Here is an 18967-nt window from a genome sequence, read left to right as displayed (position 1 = left end):
TGTGTTTTGCTGGCCTAGTGGTTTTCTATTAAAATTTTATTCAATATAAACGTTGGTTGCATTTGTGGCAGGGGGGTACATGAGTTTTATTTATAATGAGCAAGTAGTAGCAACCTTTGACAAGCAATAAAAGATTAAGTAATTCTTCTAACTAATTACTAGCCCATAATTAAAAAGAAAAAAATCGTAAAAATGCAAAAGTTTTCTTTGTAATTCTTTTTTTCTCTTTAAAAGAAACCCAAATTGCTGAAAATTGTAAAAGTAAAAGAGATTTTAAGCAACACTGACCATATAAGATTGAAAACAAAGTTTTTTTTCTTTACTAGAAGAATATTCTTTTTATATAGTTTTTTGTGTATTTTTTTCTTAAATAACAAAAACTTAAAAGTTGTAGAATGTAAAGTAAAAAATTAAAAGAACGAAAATATTAAATAAGAATAACAAAGTACATGTAGATTTTTTATGTTAAAGGCTTAAAAAGACACAAAAGAACATAAAGTTGTGAAATATAAGAAAGAACATTTTTTTTAATTAAGAAGCTTTAAGACCTTAAGTCTAAAAGTTTGTTGAATTGTAAAAATTGGTTTAATAAATTTTGACATGAAGATCAGTCTAGATTACTTTTTGAGCCTAAATTCAGCACTTTCTTTATTATAATGTACTGCAATATGGTATTTTCTAATTAGTAATCTTTAGATGGCCATGCTTTCATTATAAAGTGGGTCGTCAGATGAACCCAGCATATGCTTGTTAATGAATGGCATGTATTCCAATACTTATATTTTATTCTATACCTACCTAAGGATCACAACACAGACCCGTCAGAGGCCTGGTGTATTTCTTAAGAACTAACTAACTTGCTAACTGTCTATCTATCTATCTATCTATCTATCTATCTATCTATCTATCTATCTATCTATCTATCTATCTATCTATCTATCTATCTATCTATCTATCTATCTATCTATCTATCTATCTATCTATCTATCTATCTATCTATCTATCTATCTATCTATCTATCTATCTATCTATCTATCTATCTATCTATCTATCTATCTATCTATCTATCTATCTATCTATCTAACTTACTAAATAACCAACTAACTACTTACTAATTTACTGATTAGCTAGCAAACTAACTAAATAACTTGTAAAACTCTTTATGGTATAATGTCCTGCATACTGAATTATTTATATATAATTTCTAAAAGAATCATATCAAACACATCAACATAAATTGTTTTAATATTTCCTACAACACCGTAAAATGTTTAACTAAAACTACAACATCAACTTAATAACAACAATAATAATTTTATATTAGAAATTATAATTTGTTAAATGAATAATTTTATTATTGTTGTGGTGCGTTTTTGTTTTCCTGTGGTAATAAGATATTGTTATCATAATGTTAAATTTATTTTATGGAATAAATTTTTCCGTTTTTTGTTGGGTTTTTATTCTCACATTTATTGTGTGTTTTCTTATACATCTTACACCACTATAGGGGGTAACATATTATATATTATTTTCTTTTGTTTTGTTTATTCCATCAAACACATGTCACGTAGCCCAAGGTATTACATTAGATATGTTTAAAATTCTTTCCGTTAAAATATTTAATAAAACATACAAATAGATATGTTGAAAAATATGCCTTTATTATTAATCATCAGTTTGGTCTATGACCGAAATTTTTAAAGAAAACTTTTAAAATCAGAAAATTACAAGATTATTATTTCTGATTACTTTAAACTCAATACAAAAGACCACCTTAATACACATTTATGTTTATACATCTGTGTATGTAAGCATGTTACTGCCCAGCAGCCCATGTGACTACAAAGGGGATATCTTCACCTTCAAAACTGGCTTTTTGGGATCACACAAATATTAAATAGATAAAAAGTTAATTTTGAATAATAATTACAACGTATGAGTGTTGTTACACAATATATCTTCAATATTACTCATACGTACCCAAATTAAAAAAAAAATCTAAAAATGAACGATTATTATGCACTAAAAGTAGTTTTGTCAATCAGAAATGCTTTACCAATATATTATTTTTTCTGAGGTCAAGGTTTTCAATCACCGGCAAGTAACTGAGGATCCTTCGAAACATGTTTTTTTATTTTTCTCATATTTTTTAAAGATTTGTCATAATCTTAATGTCTAACTATTTAATAATGCTATTTCTCTCAATTAAGATTTTTTATGACAGCAGTTTAAACTGTATGTTTTTTAGTGTGTTTTAATAGAACTACAAGTTGGTTGTTGTGAAAAATATTGCCAAAGTAAAACCTATGTATGTATAGATATAGATACACATTCATATGTATAATAAATATTTATATTTGTTTTTGTCTTATTTGTTAACAAATTATACTAAATATGTAGGATGTATAGTTTGAAAATAATTTGCCAAAATAAATATCTTACATAAAAACGTATAGACATACTGTTTTATGGGTTAAAAATTATTTGTTTATTTGTTTAATCATACGGAAACACTTTTGATTCAGAAAAAAATCCTTAAAAAATAAATGTAATAAATTTAAAAAAAAAAAAAAAAAACGTTTTGCTAAAATAATTTAATGTATGCCCTTAAATTATCTGCTTGTTTAAATTTCTTAAAACTTTTGTTTTTTTAGCAAAAATCTTCAAATTGAGTATTTGCAGATGGTGAAGAAACAAGGGGTATATTTAGAAACAAAGAGTATATTTAGTTTTAATCAATTGTGCAATTATTTGTTTTGCTGTTTAAGAACTCAATGTTGTGTTGTAAGTATTACAAATGTTTTTAAGGTTTAAACTCTTGCATACCTAAGATATTCTTTAAATTTTAATTATGTTTCAGATACTTATTTAATACAAGAATTTCAGATTAATTACCCTGGTCTGCAATAAAGTTCTTAGTAAACTTTTAATAGTATAATATAAACAACATTTGAAAGTTTGTCAACTTATAAGAACATTTGAGGGCATATGTAGCTTCATAAGTAGTTGTAAGCATTTACATTCAAAAATTTCAAGAAAAAGTATTATATTTCTGAAGGGTACTTTCTTAGGGCGGATAGGACCAAATATGCACCTATGTCCGTCATAGTTTGCGAACTAATTTGCTAACTAATTAACTAGTTAAGTTAAGTAGTTTAGTAAGTTAGTAAGTTAGTAAGTTAGTAAGTTAGTAAGTTAGTAAGTTAGTAAGTTAGTAAGTTAGTAAGTTAGTAAGTTAGTAAGTTAGTAAGTTAGTAAGTTAGTAAGTTAGTAAGTTAGTAAGTTAGTAAGTTAGTAAGTTAGTAAGTTAGTAAGTTAGTAAGTTAGTAAGTTAGTAAGTTAGTAAGTTAGTAAGTTAGTAAGTTAGTAAGTTAGTAAGTTAGTAAGTTAGTAAGTTAGTAAGTTAGTAAGTTAGTAAGTTAGTAAGTTAGTATATTAGTAAGTTAGTAAGTTAGTAAGTAAGTTAGTTAGTAAGTTATTTAGTTAGTTAGTTAGTTAGTTAGTTAGTTAGTTAGTTAGTTAGTTAGTTAGTTAGTTAGTTAGTTAGTTAGTTAGTTAGTTAAAAATAAAGTTTAAGAAAAACTCCTTACTCCTGCGATATTACCATTTAGAGGATCTGCATTTAGATTCATCTATCCAAACTTTTCCCTCCATACTTTAACCTTTTTTGAATAAAGAAGGAGAACACAAACCTGTTTCTTTGGATTGGAACTTCGTGAATAATATATTTCATCGTAAAAAGGAAGCAACTTGACTCTCGATACATATCACTCATGAAGATTTTTACCACTTTTAATTAGCACAGCCTATTTGGCCACAAGTTTTGGGTTGAGTAGAGTCATAAGTTCTATTAACAAAGTGACGTACTGAAAGAAAATTGAAATAAATCCTTGCAAAGCGCAATAAAAAAGAGTTATGAAAATAAATCGTAACTGTGATATTCTTGTGTTAGCTATTTTCTTTTGTGCAGTAAATTCTATTTATTTTCTGTTTCGTTAGAAGTTATTTTAACTGGAAAAGTAAGTTTTCTACGAATATACGAACACAAGAATTGTATGTATTTCAAAAGCTTTTTAACACGATTTTGCCAAAAAAAAGAAAATAACTTAATCAGTATTCCCCCACAACAAAGTAAGTGTAAAAATGCAAGTAAAAGTAAAAATGTGTGAATGTTTAAGAATACCCGGAAGTGTATGAATGTGAGCTTTCATGAATTTCCCTAGAGATTATACTTACAATTACTTTTAGTCACAAACTTTTAGTTAGAAACAGAAAGACATAAATGTAAACCTATATTTGTTACACTTTATTACAGACTTCAATTGTATTAAGTATGTGCACTTACATACACTTGTATTGAGGAGAATTTTTTGAATTTGCCTCTAAAGATTCAAAAGAATAACTTTTTGGGTTTTGATTGCAAAATTACCTCTTCTTTTAAGAACGAATAAATTCTCAGAATTCATCTTGAAATTTTTTTTATATGAAAACTTCTTTAAAGCGCCCTAATACATATCTTTGCAATGTCATATTTACCCATAAACATTAAAACACATCATCGATGTGTTACTTACATATCTTTAGAAGTAAATGTAAAAGAGAAGTAAAAAACCTGAAATTATATGTAAAAGAAAATTGTAAATAGTTTCGGCACAGAAATGGCAAGAAATAAAAAAAGAAAAAGTAAGAGTACAGCAAAGCCGACTCTTTTATACCCACCATCAAATCGTATGTCGTAAAAGGAATACTCCTCTTAATTAAACACCTATCCTCATACAAATTGTAGAGTGATTTTGCGTCTAAAAGAACTTTTCTATGTCGCATTTCAATGCTGTACTCGTATTTTTATGCGAATAATGAACGTGAAAGCTATTTTCTTGAGAGGTCAATCGTGAACTGAAAAATGAATATTGAGTGCTTAGCATGAGTACCTGGCTGCCCTACCCCACGGTGGTCTTTTTCATCCACTGGGTAGACTTGAACAGCGGTCTACCATCGCCCCTGAATCCTTTAATGAAGAACTCAGGTGGCAATTTTTGTACATGGATTTGACCGGTCTATGTATAAGCACTTTGCTGAAGTACTCGAGCTATCTAATCTCTGACCATTGCTGTTCCGTTGCTTAACTTCCGAGATGTAAAAACATCACTTCCGTTTCCAACCACGCAGCTGGGATGGCCTCTGTTGATTCGGCAACAGCACCTAGAGATGTAACATGTGGACCGAAGTACAAATCCATCAAATATGCCGAGGACCTTGTTTTTACTCACAGGGACACACTGTGGTAATTCTGATAAGTATGAACAGAGTCTACTCTGAACATATCTGGACAAGGAAGGAAATTTCAATGGTATCATTTGTATATGTATACCTTTTGTCCATCATCATACAACCCAGCACACATCTCATTTATACGACACATTCATAAGAGAAAAACATTCGACACATTTCATAGACGGGTGGGTGAGGTCCGCCGCACCCCACATTCATCCCGTACCATATACAATTAATACTCATCATACTCATTTCCAACGCTTAGTCCCACAGTCACTCCTCTGTGGGGTATCTGTTGTTTCGGCAAACAGCACCAAACTTATCCCGAAATATTGACTTTACCAGTCTTTTCAGTCTTTTAACCGCAACTTACTCTTCCCTCGAATTTGGGTTTAAACCACAGCCACTACATGGATCCCGATGGAACCTCAAACAACTTACCAGTCAGGACATAGTCCTGTGGGCAATTGGCCACCCGTAGTAACAGATTTTCAATCTATGCAAAGACTAAGCCAATTTTTTAATCCCGGCCAGACTAGAGGTATTGACCACCTCTTTATTTCCCGCGATTGCAATAACACCAAAGTGGAGGCTTCACCAAGGTAACATGCCCCCGGTGGGAAGGCGGACGGACATTGCAAGATCGTCTTAGAATTTAATAAGGACACAGAATATGTATATATTTCGATATGTTACAAACGGATTGACAAAATCAGTATAACGCGCATCTTTTTTTGACAGTTGGTATAAAAGTCTTTTGGCAACATTATAAGCAGATTGCTTTATTATACTCCCACTTACATGTCAACATAAAATAAGGCACTTGCTGTACTATTACAAAAATAGTACTGAGGGCAGTTACCAGCCAATTGTTAGAAACAATATTTATTGAAATTCCTCCAACTAGTTTGGAATGCCTCTTCCAACTAAAAGGCAGTTAGGGCAATATCGAATAATATACCGTGGATTTTAAGAAAGCTCTAACCGAATAACCTTCCACAGCACCACTCGAGGGAAGTCCGTAACGAAAGAACTCGAGGTAATTCCCCTGACGAACGCAAAATCGTATGACTCAATGAGGGCAGAATTACTGAAAGGATCAAAGAAACTCATAAGTCCTTTGCTGCACAAAATTTAGTGTGCAGATTCAGACGAATGTAGAGACGACGAGAACACTTTCTTTGCCACTGTCAGAGAGAATGCATACTGTAAAATCTTGAAATTTACTATTAATCTCTCAATTGGAACGTGCGAATAGAGTTGACACCTAACGCTCAATGGTGTATTTTAAAGCACAAAAGATTAACATATCATGTTGCTTCATTCACTTATACATATGTACAGGCAGAGCAAAAACATGGTTCGACATCTTTACTAAAACTATACTATGTTCACTGTAACAATAAATTGTTTTCAAAAACATATATGTAAATATTATTTTAATTAGATTTAAACAATATTTTAGATTTTGTAAACAATTCCAAAATTATGGTAATTATAAACTTTAGTATGATATCCTGAAACATAATTAACTTACAACAAATAAAAAATGATAACAATAAAAGTTCATAGCATAGTTTATAGTATTAAATGAATAAGTATTTCACCATGTATTTTAAGTATGTTAATGTCCTGGGTATGAGATACAGATGCGGTGTTCGCTGATCTAAACACCAATTTCCGGAGTTAAAAAAGTATTTAAGTAAATTCTGATGATCTTATTTCGTTTTTACAATGGTATATATACCTCCAAAATGAGTAAACACATTCATTTGTGGTAGATTAACCATTGGAACCACATTAAAAACAAATCGTTTTAACTATTCTCAGTCCTTGTAGTAAACTTATAAATATTTAAAATACAATCACTTACACTTTTACAATCAGGATAACAGCATTTACTTACTTTATGTGAGAAATAGAAATTGACATCAAAATATCCATAATGGAAGACAACAAAAAAAAAAACACAGAGATAAACAATAATGTGCTAAAGTACATATCGTCAATTGGCCTACAAAAAGTATATGTTTTGATGGTTGCATAGTTCAGCTTCATATTGTTGGCGCAATGGCGTTATACTTATTCTATTACATCCACGCAGTTGCCTATTTTATATGTAAGTGCACATTATTTTTATCAAGATTAAATATTTATAATCATAGCTGTGCAGAGGGGAAGAATTTTCATATGTATATGAGTTGTACATGTAAAATGCAGAAATACCATAAGATGTGGGAGGCAGTAGTAAAAACAAGTCTAAAAAGAAGTTCTAATGCTAATATGTATATATCCTTTACATTCGAGGGTACATATATAAGTTTGTCATTCCATTTGTTATGTCTATAAAATAATTTTCAAACTCTATAAAATATAGATATCATTTATCCTTATAGATAGTGGAGTTGATTTAGCCATGTTCGTCTGTATAAATGTCTAAGTTCTTTAACCTCTTCACGCACAAACCAAACCACTGAATTTTTTTTTATAAATTTGACTTTACCACACACTTTATTTTGACGTATATCGATCATTTTTGTTGAAAAATGAAAAAAGGGTTTTCTAAGGATATCGCAGGATATTATCCTTTTTGGCATGTAGTGACAAATTCTAAAATATAACGTATTTTTCTTTGGAAATAACAATTTACTATAGCTACGAACTCAAAATAACGTTCTAAACAGCGAAAAAATAATCTTGAGACACCAGAGTCCCGTATACGTGGCAGAGTTAAGTGAACACCTAACAAATCGGCCTATTTCAGAGTGGTCTTTTTCAACCACTAGTTGTGCTTCTTACTCGCCAGTTTCAAATTACGTATAACAAATTTAAGGACTTGTATAATTGCACTTTGCCCAAGTACTTGAGTTATCTAATCTCATACAAGCTCGCAGATAGTATGGCCTCTGTTGAGTCAGCAACAGCACATAGAGACGTGACCAGTAGACCAAGGTACGAATCCATTAAATAAGCTGAGACTTTGTATTTTCTTACAGGAACACACTGTGTTAAATCTAAGGAAGGAAAATACAATAGTAACTTACCGTTCATACATCTTCATTCATCCCAGTACATCTCTCATTTTTTGACAAATTCATAAGAGAACAAGTAAGAGTGTTATATTCGGCTATGCCGAATCTTTTATACCCTCTATTAAACCTCTTTTGTCTCGAATGAAACTAACTTATGTCGAATTTCATATATATACTAGTATTTTTAAGCCAGCAATAAGCGTTAAAGTCATTTTCTGAAGGGGACCTTATATGGGGGGTAGGGTCAATTATGAACCGATTTTCATAAAATTTTGCACAGTGGTTTTGAGAAAATTGATCATAAGAAACTAACTTATGTCGAATTTCATCGCTATATTCGTATTTTTAAACATATTATGACTGTTAAAGCTGGTTTTCGAGAGGCCACTTGTATGGGGGCTATCCGAAAACGTGGGCCGATATTGCCCATTTTCAATACCAAACAAACCTTACCTACAAGAAATGTGAAATTTCTACCCTCTAGCTCTTTCCATTCGGACTCCATCGTGCTTTCAACAGACAGGGAGACGAACGGACCGACATGGCTAGATCGTCTTAGAATTTAATGAGGATCCAGAAATAATATATATTTGTGGGTCTATGACCAATATTTCGATTTGGGTATAAAAACATATGACACACTTAATCTAGCTAAACGTATTGGTAAGACATTCATTCTGCATCATATACAATTAAAACCAACCACTCATTTCAAGCGCTTAGTTACTGCTGCGTGGGGTATCGGTTGTCATTGGCATCAGTCTTTTAACCGCAATTAACACTTCTTGTAAATTTAGGCTTAAACCACAGACTCCACGTAGTGGATTTATAAGAAGTATTAATTGCGGTTAAAAGACTGTGCCTCGAATTAACCTCAATCAACTAACCAGCTAGGACATAGACCTGCGGGCACCCGTAGTACCAGATAATGTGGTTCTCTGATTAGATCTCATGTGAAATCATTTCAAGCACTTGCCGAAGAGTGAAATGACAGTACCAGTTTATAGTGTCGGCAGACTCGACATGCTGGTAGCACTCCTTTACACCGGAATGGCAACACACCAAGATGATTATTTTCAGTGTTTAAAAAAAATTGGTCATAATCAAATAAATGTTTATATTATTTTATAAGTGTGAACATGTCTTTAAAAACATTTCGAAAAAATTGTGAAATATTTAATGACACGCCTAGTAATTGGAATCGTTTAATCAATATGTTAAACTTTTAGGCCGATTAGTTGAAAACACATGAACAAAAAAAAAAATTAACTCAAAAGATTAAATTATACTTAGTGTCCTCTAAAGAACATACACATATGAACATATAAATACTTAAGACTATTTTCGCTTTAAGTCATTGATGTTTATTTGTGACAAGAATAGCTTAACTCAAAAAATTAAATAAAATGTTTATATCGGATGAAATAAATTTCGTAAAAATATTCCAAAACCAGATATCTCTAATAGGATATGCCATCGTATATCGCCTGTGTTAAAACAATTTTATTTTTGACTTATGGTACTTTTGCCATAATATTAATCTAGTTAAGAAGAATATTTCCTTACTAACATTTCATTTACTATTATGTTAACTTAAATGTATTTTTGCTATTATTTTTTGCAAATGTTTTCTTAGTTTTTTTTTTCTTTTTTTTGTTTTTTTGCTGAAGCGTAGACAGATAAAAAAACATAAGTAGAATAACAACTGTCAACACTATCTTTAGAAAACGTCCAACTAAAATAACAAACGTTAGACATAACAAACATACGATAGACATACAAAAATAATAATAAAAACTAAATACAATTCAACGATAAACAGTCTTAATTAGCAATAACTACAAAAACAACACAGAACAGAAGTTAATTCAAAGACAGAAAAACGACCTTAAAAAAATCTTGTATAAGTATTAAATAGATAAAAGCCCCTCTCAATAAATTTATTTTAAGGATCCTAATCATACATAGACACAAACTTTTGCAAGCATTTTCATAGAAATTTGGGGGAAAATAGTCTATACATGACTGTCAGTCGTTAAGCGAACTTAAACTTTTAAGGATTAAGTTAAGAAAAAAACTTCTACACCAAAACAATAATTACACTGAAAGTTAAATATTACTTTAAACATGTAAGAAATTATAGTACCAATTATAAGATAAAAAGTACTAAAAAGTTCTCTCTTAAAGAATCTTATTTAATAAGGATCAAGTATGTTTAATAAGAAAGAAAAAGTACCAAAAGTTGAATAAATTTTACCTAAGTGGAAAGTACTAATAAAGAATACAATTTTTCCCTTTTTCGCTTAGAAATATACCTTTTCAGCAATTATGTTTACAAAACACTTATATTTTAAACTATATCTCAATGAGTTTGAATAAAAATAAATTGCCCGTTTTTCCCCTTTTTGGTACATTTTTCCCCAGTGAAATAGCAAAAATTTTATTACAATAATATTATTACAAAGTTAGTCCGTAATTTAATAGGAATAATTCAATAAACCGAAAAATTTTGGTAATGTGCTAAAAAAAAGTACCATAAATACAGTTTTCTCCCTTTTATACCCAAAAAGGACTGAATTTTAAAAAAAGTATGAAAGAATTGTCTCATAATTTTGGGAGATGTTACAAAAATATTTATAAAAATGTTATTGTTTTAATTAGTTCTAAAGTTATATAGGGCCAAAAAAGGTACCAAAATCACCTTTGTTACCCCTTAAAAGTACGAATTTCAAAAAAGTACCAGACACCTATCTGCTAATTTAAAGAGTAGATACAGGTGGATTTAAAATTCTTCTTGTATTACTAATATTGTGTAAGATAATTAGAAAATCCTGTTTTACCTGTTTTCCCCCTTTTTACCCGTAAATGAACAAATTTCCAAAAATCCCTCCTTAGTGGATCTACATAAACAAAAACACATCTACTGTCAAAATTTCATGATTTTAGGTTCAGCCGTTTGGGCTATGCGATGATGAATCAGTCAGTCAATAACGCTACTCTTTTATATATATATAAAATATAGATAAAACTTATTGGTGCCAATTTTTAGAGAGATTAATAATTATGGCATAAAAAGTCCAAATCGGGAGGTACGGTTGTACGGGGGCTAGGTGAAAAAATAGACCGATTTGAACCATTTTCAATAGGTTTCGCCCTGTGCCAAAAAACATGCTTGGTCCAAATTTTATACAATTATCTTGAAAATTGCGACCTGTACCTTGCGCACAATGTTTACATGGACAGCCAGCCGGACAGACGGACGGATAGACGGACATGTCTTAATCAACTCAAAAAATGATTCTGAATCGATCGTATACTTTAAGTTGGGTATTGGACCAATATTTTTGTGTTTTACAAACATCAGCACAAACGTATAATACCCTCCCCTCTATAGTGGTGTAGGGTATAAAAAACCATCCTAATGTTGCTATTAGTTTACGCAATCGTATCTATTATAGCAAAAGTTAATATAGAGAGCAGTAATAATGCATAAAGATAATTTGTATGTTGTTTAAAAGAAAAACAGCGACAATAACTAACGTACATATATGTTTATATTTTAAATATGTAGGTAATAACTTGTATTTACACCAATAATAATTTACATATAATCAATTACGTAGGTACTTTATTTTCAGTTTTGTCATATTATTTGTAAGTATTTTTAGATGTCATCACTGTGCATCATTGCTTTCAACGCTAGATTGTGTATGACAAATATCTTAGATTTTACAAATGAAACATATAAATTTAAAATTTTCCTATTTTTTGTTTCAATAATCTAGAGCTAAACCTTTGGACATAATATACGATACCCTTTTAGTTTCATTTTATTTGCTGTAAATTATATTTATGGTACATGCAATCAGTAGCACATTCATTTATTTCAAATCTGACTTTACAATACAACAACCATACATAAGTTGTGGTGTAATTTTGATGTCTTTTTATACCCTTCACCTTCGTGAGAAGGGTATATATAAGTTTGTCATTCCATTTGTAATTTCTATAATATAATTTTCCGACCCTATAAAGTATATATATTCTGGATCCTTATAGGTAGCGGAGATGATTAAGCCATGTCCGTCTGTCTGTCTGTCTGTCTGTCTGTCCGTCTGTCTGTATGTTTGTTGAAATCAGTTTTTAGAAGACCCCAGATATCTGCGAGATCCGAATCTTCCATAATTCTATCAGACATACGACCGGCAAGAACGCTATTTAAAATCAGCAAAATCGGTCCATAAATAACGGAGATATGAGCAAAAAACCGAGACAACCTCTGAAAATTTCATATAAAATTTAGATTTTTTATTCATGCTCAGACAGAAACTGCAAAAAACAAAAACAAAATACATAACAATACGGTAAATATTGTTATTGTAATTTGTTTATAAAAGCAAAGCAGAGCAAGAGCAGCAGAGCAAGAGTAGCAGAGCGAGAGCAGCACTAATGTTTTGTTATTGGCTAGAAATATGAAATTAAGTATGTAGAGCCTGGATTAAGTGAGAACCTATAAAAGGGGACTTTCTGGTACTTTTTCGTTCTTCAAAAGGTATTTTTTGAAATTTCTATAATATTGAACCTAGAAACATGAAATTAAGTATGCATGGCCCGGATTAAGTGAGGACCCAAACAAGGGGAGTTTTTGGTACTTTTTCGTTTTTCAAAAGGTACTTTTTGCAATTTCTACAATATTGAACCTAGAAACATGTAATTAAGTATGTATGGCCCGGATTAAGTGAGGACCCATAAAAGGGGACTTTTTCGTTGTTCAAAAGGTACTTTTTGCAATTTCTACAATATTGAACCTAGAAACATGGTACAAAAGGCTTTAAACACATCATGGTGAAGGGTATATAAGATTCGGCACAGCCGAATATAGAACTCTTACTTGTTTTTCTTTTACTTAATTCATTTTGATATTCAAACAATTTTCTTTATCTCATTTAAGTCCATTCATGATGTGTGAGATTTGTTTTGGGTAAAAGTATTTACATATACATATATGTAAGTCTGTGGTGTTGGTCATTCGAAATTTAGTTTCAGTTGTTGCGTTGGCATAGTAATGTTAGCCAGTATGTAACCAAGAGTAGAAATTTCCCATAATTACATTACTATTTAAGGGTTTCATTTGAACGACATTTCAATGAGTTTGGATTTGAATTCATGCATTTACATATATACGTGTATGAGTGTGTATGTGCTGAACAAATCTACAGTATTTATTGTAGATGACACTTATCTATTAATGAAACTAACCACATCATGGACAAAATATTTAGTTGTTTATCAAATGCTTAGAATGAAAAATCTAAAGTATTTACTTGCATGAAAAAGTTTAATTTTTTTGAGATTTTTTAGTTTCTATTAAAAAATAAGAAATGTTTAAATTTTTTTAAAGAGTCAAATGAATATTATTTTTTTGAAAGACAAAAATGGGCCTTATGAAATCTTATATAATGTTGAATGTTATATCTTCTCAAACTAAAACTTTCAAATATATCTGAAACATTTAACGAAAGAATCACCTGCTCTCTAAGCGGTTCTACAGATGTTAGTGTATAATTAGGAGTTAAACAATGGATTTATATATGTATGTAGTCCTTTAATTCCCAGTAGAGCATAGGTCAGTATCAAATGTTTTTCATTTCGATTTAATACAACACATCATCTTCAAATTCCAAACACCTAAAACTTGTTTTCTATCTGTCGTCTCCAAGTATTAGAAGTTCTGCTGGGTCTTCTGCAACCTTGGGAGTTGAATTCGACAGCTTGTTAGGTACTTGGCTTTCTCACAGTGAGCCCCCTAGCCAATTAAATTTACGAGAACAGTCATATCTACATATGATTCGAAACTTGATTAGCACGTTTCCAAAGATTCAGATTTGAAACAGTAACTGGTTAGAAAATTCTGAGAATACGTCTGAGGCACCGGTTGACGAACGCTTGTGAACTATTCATCTCTGATTCGAGATCTTCAGAATTTAGAAAGTATACTAAAGGCTTGCTTTGTCCAATCTATTCTGTATGTCCTACTTGCTGCCTTCGCTCTTTGATATTAAACTTTCCTGGTAGCAGCCCCAAAAGTTGAAATTGTGTGTTAATCGTTGACTTGGTTTTCTTGATGTTAATTTGTAAGTCAGCTTTAGCTACAGGGGAAGAGAAGAATTGAGGATCGGCCCAGTTACCATGGATACCCCATGAGATAACATGTTGCCCAAAATAGATTTTAAAGCATTGGGATAATCTTGTTGAACATATTTATTCGGCATTCCATAAAACTTCGATAACATTAGGTAGCATTCGAAGCTGCAAACATAGAGAAAGTCTTAAGAGGTGTGATTATCGTTTCTTTGGATTCCCTGAATCATAATGTCATATTATATGGATATGGAGCTAGATGAAGAATTTTACTCAAAAAATACGTTGGAGAAGGCTATAATTTATCAATTAATAACATAATGCTTATTGAACCACGCGTTAGGAGCGTCCAGAGCTACAATATTTGTCACTCAGAAAATACTTTGGACAAGGCTGTAAGTTATAGACTCTTATCATTTTGCCCAGACATAGATTTTAGAAGATGCTTTCCACATTGTTTGTGATACAGTGCGATTAGATCAGGCAGCTTTCCACGCTGCACTCTTAGAGAAAGTCTTAAGCGGTGTGATCATCGTTACTCTTCAATGCAGTCCCTGAAAACAAATTGTCGTATTATATGGATATTGAACTATATAGATGATGAATTGCATTCAGAAAATACTATGGATAAGGCTGTAATATATCGACTCTTTTAGTACTTTTTAATACCATTATGGTTCTTGCCACATGCGTCAGAAGAGCCCGGAGGACTTCGACTACGCCGACAATATCTGTCACTCAGAAAATACGTTGGACAAGGCTGTGACATATCAACTCTTATCATGTTGCCCAGATATAGATTTCAAAATAGTGAGATAACCATGTTGAACATATTTCCACATGACTTTGTTATACACTGCGATAAGATTAGGCAACGTTCGAAGTGGCCCTATTAGAAAAAGTCTTAAGCGGTGTGATCATCGTCCAACAGCAGGAGTCCCTATAGCATATTGTCATTATACCCTACACCACTATAGTGGGGATGGTATTATGCGTTTGTGCTGATGTTTGTAACCTTAAAGTATACCAATCGGCTCAGAATCACTTTCTGAGTCGATTTAGCTGTGTCCGTCTGTCCGTCCGTCCGTCTGTCTGTCTGTGTGTCCATGAAAAGGTCGCTAAAGGTCGCAATTTTCAAGATATTTGATGAAGTTTGGCACATACTCTTTTCTTAGTTTAAGGACGAATTGAAATAATTGAAAATGGTTGAAATCGGTCCATTATTTCGCCTAGTCCCCATACAACCGTACCCCCCGAATCAGGCCTTTAGGCTCATAATTACGTTAAATGTTCTATTATGTCAACAAAAATCTGCAAAACTTAGTTTTATAGAACGATAAATGACACTACTAATTGCTACAGTGAAATTAAATGCTTTATTTTTTAAAATTATCCACTTTTTTAACATACTGACTGGTGTACGGTATCATATAGTCGGCAATGTCCGACTATACATTCATACTTGTATTATATTGCAAATACGTTGGACAAGGAAGTAATTTATCGAATCTTCTTGTAGTTTTTAATACCATTATAGTTATTTCTACATGGGTCAAGAGCGTTCAGAGGACCTTAACTACTCCAAAACTACTCTAACCACACAGACACTGCGATATGAAAGACACGATAAGGATATTCGTGAAAATGTTCGAACCTTCTTTGTGTATGTTGGGTTGGATATTGGGATGAGTGACAACTGGTGGCTTCCGCCAACAAATAAATTTCAGATATTGTCATGATACCGACTCACTGATAAAAATTATTTAAACATTTTATTTAAAATTAATAAAAAAGCCTTGTTTTCGAATTTTATGACGATCGTTTCTTAAGTGATCAATTCGTTTTGCAAAGTATTTATTATTAATATTTGATAATAATTAAATTATTAACAATAATTCGTTGTAGTAATTTTTTCTCTAAATTGCATTGCCATTAAACAGCTGGACCCAAAGAGAAAAGATTAAAAACATACTGTGTCAATTTGCTCAAATCTATTTGGTAACGGCGTAATGTTTTGATTGGACGCGATATATCGCGATTGATCTAAGATAAAGAAAAAACGTACCAAAAAATAAATAAAAATGGTACTTGTCACAATTTAAAAATAAAAAAAATACTTACAAATCCTTTCATAACATTCGATTGGAATGTGGGATTACGAATGACACGATAGAATTTAGCAAATTCTTTATTTTCAGCTATCTGCATATCTAAGGTATTGACCAATTCTTTTTGAGGTATTAAAGCGCCCACTTGCTGTACAAATGTCTCCAATGAACGAGAGACCACGACGGAATTAGGCGAAGATCTAAAGTTTCCAGTGGCTTCTACGAGTATAGGTATGAGGACACAATCGAATATTTTACTAACACTATCTATGTCGGTGGTATTAACACCAGCGTTGGTGAATTGTCTTAAAAAGCTCTGGTATACAGATGTGGCATCGATTTTTGCCGTAATTTTATCGAAATCTGGTGAGAGCATATATTGAACGGCTTTACGAAATCTGATATCGGTTTGCATATGATTTTGTATGAGTGCAATGACAGAGGCTTTAGGGGCCAAATTTCGTATTACTAGAAATTCCTGACATAAACCTAAATTTCTAAATGAGCCGCCAGTACAGTCATCCGCCCGAACAACACTCAACAGGAAACAGGTACTGAATAGACCCAATAAACAGAACTTTATTATCATCATGTTGCTTTTCTTATTCACTTTTATTTTATTTCTTTTGCGGAATAACTTAAAGTTTATTTGCTTAGATGCTACTAACTGAAATTCTTGTATTTTAAGAAACTTTTATAGTATTTTTTATTCTGTGCCAAGGTGAGTTCTTGAACTGTGCCGTCATTATAGAGGCCGTTATCAGTGAAGGCGTTTCACGAGTAAAACCGGAATTTTCAAAAAAACAAATGTCATCAACAACTACATGCAATTAAATTAGTTGCATTTTGTGTTTTTTGTTGTTTACTTATTGCTTGTTAATTGTATTTTTTCAAGTTGATGGCAAATATTTTTCAAATATTTCCAAGAATTCTTATCGGTTATTTTTGTCATATTTTAATCAAAATTAATTAAATAAATTTAAAGAAATAATCACGACTAGTTAAAAAATGCATGTATATGCAATTTGTTACTCAATAATTGTTATGTTTATCTAGTAATTACTTAATTATATAATATGAATCAAGAACAGGTGAGTTGGTAACAGTAGTTGACCAAGTCTTTTGGAATTTGCAACCACTATTAACATCTTTAAATTAATAACATTAGAATGAACGGATCTTAATCAATTTTAGAAAATTGTCAACTAAAGGGTCTAGGTGTGGCCTCCGGTAGGTTACTGGTTAGTGTTCTAGTCTAGTAGACCGGAGGTGGTGTGTTCGATTCCCACCCGTGGCACTGGTTAAGGAGCACACAACAGGTCCGATAGAGGCCTAGGTATATTTCTTTGGATTTGACGTGTATACATCCTCCTTTCAAACTAACTAACTAACTAACTAACTAAAGGGTCTAGCATAGGAGGGTTTCTCTCTAATACGATTCGAAAGCTTTTTCTTTCGAATCAAAATACAGAGTAACCTCCAAAGTGAGAATCCACGGGAGTGGGAAAAAGGGAAAAAGGGAAGTTACCCCCACCCAAACATACTGGACAGACTATAAGGAATATAGAACATCGGACAACATAAATATTTTGAACTCGAAAAAAGGAAAAGGTCAACCATAAGCTGGCGGAGTCGCATTTTATTATCAAGTTTATGTTTTATTCCAATGCATGTGATTGAATTCCATAACTTTGTATTGGATATGGGATAAAATATATTCTGATTTTTAATTTTTCCCACAACCTACAGATTACTGAGATCACAACAAGAGAGAGAGAGAGAGAAATGACGATGAAATGACTTAATGGCAATTTAAAAATTGTGAAAACAAGAACAAGATTATGAAAGTGATATGTAAGGACATTGTATGGGAGCTATGACCAATTATGGACCGATCAAAAAAAAAAAAAAAAAAAAAAACATTCATTATAATATTTCTGTATATAAGAGCAATACTTGTACCAAATTTTATATCGATACCTTAATTTAGTAATGGGTTATGTACGTTTAAGTGATTTTCGGGATATGGACCGATCAGAAAAACCTTTCACAATAATATTTGTATGTATATGAGCAATACTTATACTAAATTTTATATCGATACCTTAATTTAGTAATGAGTTATGTGCGTTTAAGTGATTTTCGCGAGGGGACCTTGTATGGGAGCTATGTCCATTTATGGACCCATCCAAACAATTTTTTCTCTGAATGAATTCTATTGATATAAAATTTTAATCTGTGAAATTTTGTAAAGATATCGATATTGCGACGGAAGTTATTAACCAATTTTCCTGGAATATGTACTTTGTTACGCGCCGGCTATTCATCTTCGAATAATAAAAATTGAGTAAATTTCTACTGTAAATCAAAAATTTCTAACCGTACAAAATACTATGGTTAAGGGGCATGAAA

At 31.5% G+C, this 18967-nt stretch overlaps 1 protein-coding gene across 1 annotated transcript; it reads right to left on the bottom strand.

Annotated features, from left to right (window-relative positions):
* Positions 1–16246: 16246 nt before the first annotated feature.
* Positions 16247–17208, bottom strand: LOC111675618. The gene is made up of 2 exons (XM_023436400.2): positions 16569–17208; positions 16247–16490 (listed from the first exon to the last, which is right to left on the bottom strand). The coding sequence occupies exons 1-2, from the start codon at positions 17145–17147 to the stop codon at positions 16380–16382; spliced, it is 690 nt and encodes a 229-aa protein (XP_023292168.2). The 5' UTR covers positions 17148–17208; the 3' UTR covers positions 16247–16379.
* Between the last annotated feature and the right edge of the window lie 1759 nt (positions 17209–18967).

The sequence above is a fragment of the Lucilia cuprina genome, chromosome 6 (assembly GCF_022045245.1).
Source record: "Lucilia cuprina isolate Lc7/37 chromosome 6, ASM2204524v1, whole genome shotgun sequence".
Lineage (NCBI taxonomy): Eukaryota > Metazoa > Arthropoda > Insecta > Diptera > Calliphoridae > Lucilia > Lucilia cuprina.
This window is presented reverse-complemented; position numbering and strand designations above follow the sequence as displayed.

Coding starts and splice junctions, on each gene's coding strand:
- LOC111675618 (XM_023436400.2), bottom strand. CDS start 17,147: ATGATGATAATAAAGTTCTGTTTATTGGGTCTATTCAGTACCTGTTTC. Junction 16,491..16,568: donor CGAATGTTATGAAAGGATTT/GTAAGTATTTTT, acceptor TCTTTATCTTAG/ATCAATCGCGATATATCGCG.